The sequence below is a fragment of the Erigeron canadensis genome, chromosome 6 (assembly GCF_010389155.1).
Source record: "Erigeron canadensis isolate Cc75 chromosome 6, C_canadensis_v1, whole genome shotgun sequence".
NCBI classification, from domain to species: domain Eukaryota; kingdom Viridiplantae; phylum Streptophyta; class Magnoliopsida; order Asterales; family Asteraceae; genus Erigeron; species Erigeron canadensis.
In genome coordinates, this window is record NC_057766.1 from 39,378,283 (window position 1) to 39,386,253 (window position 7,971).

A 7,971-nucleotide genomic window follows, 5' to 3' on the forward strand; every position below is an offset into this window, starting at 1 on the left:
ATTATTATACTGTTACAATCTTGAAGATATTTGTAAGAATCTCTCGATCAATATATCAAGAATAGAAAAATTAGTAAGAAAAGAGACCTATATTGGAGTGAAAATTTTTTTTGTTTAATTCTTTCTTTTAGCACCATAGAAGTACATGACTAAAATTGTCGAATAGTGAAATCTTGAGGGAGAGACTTCGATGTATATGATATTGCTATATATCTTACCATAACTAAAATGCCATTTGATAAATCATTGATAGCTAAAAAAGGAAACTGAAGTAATGGTAACATTGTCACGCTTATAAACGCCTAACCCCGAGGAAAAATCTCCATATAAACACCCACTTTACCGTTGCTAGCTCTCAAAAGAAAAATCGAACCATCATCTTTTGAAGATATATCGCTCACCAAAATGGAAGTAGAAGTTCCATCAGCATCCGAACCACCACCAAAAACAGAAGACGTCATTCGTGCTGTAGAATCCAAAAACGGAAAAAGTAAAACCCACACACACACTCCCTTCCTCCGCTGTCCAAGCCGTCCTCCTAGAATCAGCCGTCTCCGCAGGAAAGTTAAAGTTCAATTCCGTATCCCCAACAGCCGTCGTAATGGTACGTTAGTTAGTTAAGCAATACCCTTTTTTTTTAATTATCTAGTAAAGTTTTTGGTTGACATCGTTTTGCAATTAAAATTTCTTCAAGTAAAGCATTAATTTTTTTTTTTTATGATCACAAAACCTAAACTTTTACCCCAAGTAAAAATCAACTAATGCTATATATTGAAAAAGGAAAGTACATCAACTACTCGTAGTAACTTTGGCAATTAATTACATGCATATACCAGACACATTATTTATGATAGCTAAAAAAAAGTAAATCTCAGAATTATTTATGCTGCTAGCTACATATGATGATGGGTCAAATGACATTATACACACATTATTTGTGTGTATATATTTATTATTTTCATTAAGTATTATGTATTTTTTGAAGTAAAACATGTATAAAAAAATTTGTACATTCCATATCAAGAGCCCAACCTTACATTTTATGAGTACAATTAAAATTTTATATACTGTGTTAATTTAGGAAAACCTTTTTCCAAATACTATACCCAGCTAAACCATTCGGATAGAAATTTTATTCTCCTTTTTTTCTTTTGTTTAACATGTTGATGGTGAACTTGATCAAGTGCAGGAGGGTCCGGCAGGCAAACATTCCCCATAAACTATGTAAGTTTAAAATTCAACAAATGTATTTACTCATAGTATTTAAGTTAACTTCATGCTTATTGCTCAATAAGTAGTTGATCGATGAGTGTTTATAATGATTGAACTGGTCATTTGGGTAGATATTATATACTTAATGCTTAGGAAGGGCATATGTAATTTTAAGCTAAAAGTAATGGTATGGTTTACCCGATGGCCCAAGCCCAAATCGTTTTGGAATTGCCAGCTACATTACCCCCACCCAACGATCAGGCTAACTGACGATTCCCAAGGCGCGTTTGAAGTTTGTTTGACTTTCACATCACCGTATCCTTTGTTCTTATATATTAGCTAGACACATAAATGGACCATTAGACCAAGACTAAATTAAACCATCTCCTACCTAATACCTATATATTTGTTCTATGAGCAACGCTAAAATACAAAAAAAATTAAAACAAACTTTTACAGACATAATTACCACCAATTAAATGTTGTTTATAATTCTCTTTATTATTTTTATCTCTTAATTTGTTGATTGTACCACTCATGCACATATATAAAAATTATATTTGTAAATATTTGTTTGAAAAAGTGTGTCATTTTAGTTTTGCTCTTGTTGCGTTTTTGTTTATTTAAATTAGTGATGACGTAATTCTAGATCGAGACATTGCCCGTTTAATTTGGGGACATGTAATTAAAATAGTTTTTAACATATTCGGGCTTTTTTTATATTTATGTCAGAATAATAATGAGAGAAAATTGGATGATTATTTGCGAATTCGGCAACCCAAAGTTAGCATAGAAAAGAGAAAAGCTTTGGTCGATTGGCTCTTCGACATGCACTGTCGGGAGTTTTTAGAGCACATGACAGCATTGGCTGCTGTCGACATATTTGACCGTTTTCTTTCAGAGGCTCAAAATGTTGTTTCCATAGAAGAAGTAGATTACGTAGCCGTGGCTGCAATGCACATTGCCACTAAATACCACGAAACTCAGCTCTTCGTAACTTTGTCACTCGATGAACTCATTCAATGTGTCAACGGAGGACTTCCCGATCCGAACGGCCTTCACCGTTATCGCGGCCGCGTTATGGAGAAACGCATTTTGGACGAGTTAGGATGGAAATTAGAGGTCCCTACAGTGTATACTTTCATCCATCGGTTTCTCAATGCGGCCATCAAAAACCCGCTAGATCTAGATCCCACTGTGAGTGTGTTTTCCATATATATCACTAGTACTAGTTATAATTTGGTATGTATTTTGATACGAGGATATTTTTTTTTTATTTTTCTTTAACAGTTGGAAGAGATGTTGATTTTTTACGCCAAATTGGGGATATGGAACTATCAGCTGATGATAACGTATCCTCTAGAAATGTTGGCGGCTGCAGCGATATATGCGGCATGTGCGTTCACATGTAATATGAGTATGTGGCAAGACACGGTTCGGGATCACACTGGGTTCAAGGACACACAACTTTTGGCTTGTTCAAAGAGGATGCTGGAGCTTCATTGGGTTGGTCATGAGGATTGCAATTGGTGGATTCCTTTCAATTCAAATGATGACGTACACCATGCACCTAACTAATTTATCCTGATCGCTAGCTAGCTGCTAGATCAAATTCGAAATATGATCTAATGTGTTAATTGATTGAATGTAATGAAACATGCATATATACTTAGTGTGGCATGAATGATATATATCTATCTATATCCATATTAAGAGAGTAATAATCCTAGCATTTTAAAGTCCTTTTCAAAATTAAACCTATTTTAAAACATTGTCACCTAGGATTACATCATATGTGTCATTTCCATAATTTTTTACAATATTTATCTTATTTATATATATCAAAAAAGAATTTAAATATTAAAATAAAGACTAACTATCCTAGGGTTCAGCCCGAGCATATTAATAATAGTTTTTTAAAAGCGTATGATCATCCTGTTGAAGTTGCGACGACATGGATTGAGTCTATTCTGAAATATCTATGTGATTATTTACTACAACATTTTTTAGTTTTGATAAACAAATGCATATAGCTACCTTTAAGCTTTTGTATATCAAATATATTTGATGTACTTAGACAACAAACATTAATATATTTGATGATAACCATTTTCTTTTTATGTTTTATACGGGTTTTTAATATTAAAAATATTTACAATCTTTACTTTTTTTTCAACTTTCTTACCATGCGCACATCATACGGGTAAAAGACCTAGTATATATATATATATATATGTTTAACAGTTTAACTAACTATTACAAACAGTTTGAAATTGATATATAATCACCGGACCATTAAAAAGATTATTAATGATGCTCTATTCAATCCCAAGAACCTTCCCATCTTGAATATCGATCTGCTTGAACATCTGTTGTGTTTACGATTTTATATGAAACATGGGATCAAGAGTTTCCGTCCATTACCTTTTTTTCTTAAATTGTTTTTTTTTTCTTTTTTTTTTTTGATAATCTAGTAAAGTTTGGTGGTGACATCGTCCCTTTAATTAATATTTCTTCAGATAAAGCATTAGTAAAAATCAACTAACGCCATTGAAAAAAAAAAGTATATCAACTAGTCGTAATAGCTTTGGTAAATAATACATATATATACCAGACTGACATCTGGGATTTGGGAATTATTTATGGTGCTAGCTGCATATATGATGATGGGTCAAATGACATTCCATCAAATAAAGATACACACATATTTGTGTGTATATAGTACTATTATTATTTTCTGTATAAAACATGTATAAAAAACTTGTAATTATCATATCGAAAATCTAACCTTAAATTTTATGATAGTTATACAAGTATTTTATATATTATATATTGTGTTTAGCAAAACCTTTTTCTTAATACCCAACTAAACCACATGTCTTTTATTCTGATAGACATTTTATTCTCTTTTTTTTTTTATGTTCAATGTTGATGGTGAATTCTTGATCAAGTGCATGAGCATCTGGCAGGTAGATATTCCCCATAAACTTTGTAAGTTTAAAAGTCAATAAATGTATTTATTGATCATATATGTGCTTATTATTATTATTATCTTATAATAATAACTATTATTAGTATTATTATTTAAGTTAACCTCATGCTTATTTAGAATGTATGTAGTTGATGAGTGTTTAGACTTTAAAATGATTGAAAATTGTCACTTGGGTAGGTAGATATTATATATTTAATTAATGCTTAGGAATGACATATTACAAAGATGGTATGAATTTAAGTTGGGTAACTATATATGAAATATAATTTTAAGCTAAAAGGAATGGTATGGTTTTACCCGATGGCCCAAACCCAAATCGTTTTGGAATTGCCGGCTACATTACCCCCACCCAATGATCAGGCTAAATGGCGATTCCCAAGGCGCGTTTGAAGTTTGTTTGACTTTCACATTCACCGTATCCTTTGTTCTTAGAGCACTTTCAATGGTTTTACCCAATACTAACTAATACACTGCCATATCAGAAAAACATATTTTCAATACATTTCCCCCAATTTACACCCAATACTCAATACATTCAATACATTCTAATACACTCCAACATATTTATTTTAACACTTTTAATTAATATTTATTTTTTATGCACTCTAAATAATAATAATTATTATTATTATAATAACAATAATAAAATTTAAAAGAATAATAAATAATAATAATAAGTTTAAATAGTTTTGAAATATATATATATACATATATAGAACTGTAGGGTTCAAATTGTAATAAATATTAAACTGTAGGGTAGAAAATGAAAATTATAATAAATATATATAGCTATGTTGTCTTCAAGATCTAGACTTTCACCGGAGTTCTTGCCGAAAAACGCGAAGCACCATTTACAAAACACAGGTACACACAAACATGTATGTATATATATATATATATACACAGGCACACACATGTATATAATTTACGAATTAAAAAAAAAGAAGAAAAAAAAAACAAGCAAACCTTCCGTATTGCCCACCACGGAGCAACCCAATACGCCCCTCAATACGGTCAAATACGGAACAATACGGAGTACATTGGGGGTGCTCTTATATACTAGCTAGACACATAAATGGACCATTAGACCAAGACTAAACCATCTCCTACCTATATATTTGTTATATGAGCAACGCTATAATACAAATAAATTTAAAAACAAACTTTTACAGACATAATTACCACCAATTAAATGCTGTTTATAATTCTCTTTATTATTTTTATCTCTTAATTTGTTGATTGGACCACTCACATATTTAAAAATTATGTTTGTAATTATTATAATTATCGATATAATAATTAAACTAGATTATTGTCCCGCGTAATACGCGAGTGAACATATATAATTAGTACTCGTATAATGATACCATATATTAAAAAAACATATGTTAACATCCATATATATATATTATATGTTGAAAAAAAGTATATATTAATATGATTATGATAATTTTCTGTTGATTATGTAAGGTAACATGAAATATACGTTAATATTTCTACAAAAATGATTTAAAATGTCATTAACCTTAACAAAGTCATACAATTTATTCACTTTTATCATATATTCTCAATTTTAAAGTTTATTCCATTTTCGACATTATGTTGCTTTGTATGCAAAAGGTGAAAACGAAACGAAAGTGTATCTCTCATTCGCTTTCATAGTAATAATCGAGTTGGTCGTACTTAAACTTGCATTAGTGCGATTCAAATCAGTGTATTAAGTACTCACCCAAACTTCAATTATCTAAAAACTAAATATAGAACTAATTAGCATAATAGATATAAATATTTCAAAAATACTAAACACAATGTTTGTACGAGTATTTTTTAATGTGAATCCAAATATGTATATATATATATATACATGCATGTTAGTATATTAGTATATTTATTAATTTTTATAAAAAAATTATCGTAAATATATTTTGTTCAACATCAATAATTTATACTTTTCAACCTCACAAAAATTTACTTTGTTACAAATTTTTTTTGTTAATTAACATTTTCAATGTGTATATAAATCGAAATTACTAAATATGTATAAAATAATATTAAATATTTTTAATGTAGTTATATTATTATTATTTTCTGGCAGTTATTTTTACCTACCATATGTATATATGATATTAACATTTAATAAGTAAATTAAATAAATAATGATATAACAATATTTACAATCATTTAAATATATAATATTTTAATATGTAGTTATTTAACATGTAATAAGATTCATTTAATTCATATGATTAGCAAAAGACAACGACAAGTTTTACATAATTCTATTCTTTTATTTTATTTTTTAACTGATTAGTCAACAATTTTAATATTAAATTTTTATTTATTTTTATCTAAAATTCAATCTTTTAATTAAATCATGAATCTTAAATAGGGGTTTGTTATTGTAAAACAAGTATTAAAGTAAAACAAATAAGACAAAATATTGATCCTTAAATCATGGTTAAATTAATGCACGAAGATTCACAAAACAATTGATACACAATGATTTTAATGATGCACGGTGATTTTCAATAAAGAGAAACCTATTATTTTATTTGTTTTATTTAATTTTACCTAAAACCATCTTAAATATTCAAGACCTTACAACAGTTATTCCAGACCTTGATAAAGTGGGCCTTGATCTCCTACGTGTAAGTTCAAACTAATAATCACTATATGAATTTTCATTAGTCTCATTTTTTGAATTAGATTTAGTTACATGTTTTTTGTAAACATTAATATTAATAAAAGGTGATATCTTTGTTGTTGTTGATGTATCAATCTGCCTAATAAACTAATTTGCAATTGATAAATCAAAATTCGTGTGACGCCGTATAAGGTGATAGTACGTGTGTTTCCTATCTGTTTTTATGGTATTGAAAGATCAGTCGTGCTTACGATTTTATATAAACATGTTTCAGAAAATGTTATCACTTAACCCAAGTAACAGAATTACTGCTAAGTTGGCTTTGGAGCATGAGTTTTTCAAGGGTATAACATTTCTTTAAAATCTCTTATTTTGTCATGAGATACATATGTGCATTATATAGTACTTTGGGAGATCTTTTTTCCTCCTGCGGAACTGCTCTGATCAATCGACAAAGGCCCACTAGCGTCATCACTATAGAGCCCGAAGCCCCGAATGGAAGTAGCCCAATACCTTACTATGATGTTTGATGTTTCTGCTTCTATGTAAAGGAAATCACGATTATTCAGAAACCTTCTTTTTTTTTTTTTTTTTTGTGTGTATACTGAGTTTCGATTCAGACATGTTGGAGGCAATTTTAACCAGAGATTTTCTGAACCTCCAACCCCTTCATGGAAAATTTCTTTGAGATGAGAACCTCAAGACTCGAACTTGAGACCTTGGGTAAACTCACCTCCGGGGCCCACATAGTGAATTTAGAAGATACCCCTGACCACTAAGGTTTAAACAATCCTAATTTTATTATTCTGTTATTAGACATTAGATATATGTTAAGTTTATTTGTTGATACTTTTGGAAATTATATATTCCCTAACATATATTTTGATAGATTCTGAAAAACATTGAAAACTTCCAGTAAATTAATACAATCAGATAAAATCATTTTAGGTATCCATATGTATCAGTTGACCTAGTAGAATATGATTATAGGCAAACTATATATAAAAGTTAAACAAACATTAAAAAGATATCCAAACTTTGCTATAACTTTTGAATTTTGGTATTTAAACATAGATAATATTTTGCGAGTCAATGTCGCGGCATCAATTAGAAGAGAGTAAAC

At 29.5% G+C, this 7,971-nt stretch overlaps 1 protein-coding gene across 1 annotated transcript; it reads left to right on the forward strand.

The window, feature by feature from the left end:
* Window positions 1–405: 405 nt before the first annotated feature.
* LOC122604870 (G2/mitotic-specific cyclin-2-like) lies at window positions 406–2,790 on the forward strand. Its single transcript, XM_043777733.1, has 4 exons — window positions 406–604; window positions 1,190–1,224; window positions 1,945–2,409; window positions 2,503–2,790. Exons 1-4 carry the CDS (start codon window positions 406–408, stop codon window positions 2,788–2,790), a joined length of 987 nt encoding a protein of 328 aa, XP_043633668.1.
* Window positions 2,791–7,971: the final 5,181 nt, after the last annotated feature.

Excerpts from the sequence above, each read along its gene's own strand:
- LOC122604870 (XM_043777733.1), top strand. The coding sequence starts at position 406 with ATGGAAGTAGAAGTTCCATCAGCATCCGAACCACCACCAAAAACAGAA. Across the intron at positions 605-1,189 it reads CCCCAACAGCCGTCGTAATG|GAGGGTCCGGCAGGCAAACA; the intron begins GTACGTTAGTTA and ends GATCAAGTGCAG. Across the intron at positions 2,410-2,502 it reads CGCTAGATCTAGATCCCACT|TTGGAAGAGATGTTGATTTT; the intron begins GTGAGTGTGTTT and ends TTTCTTTAACAG.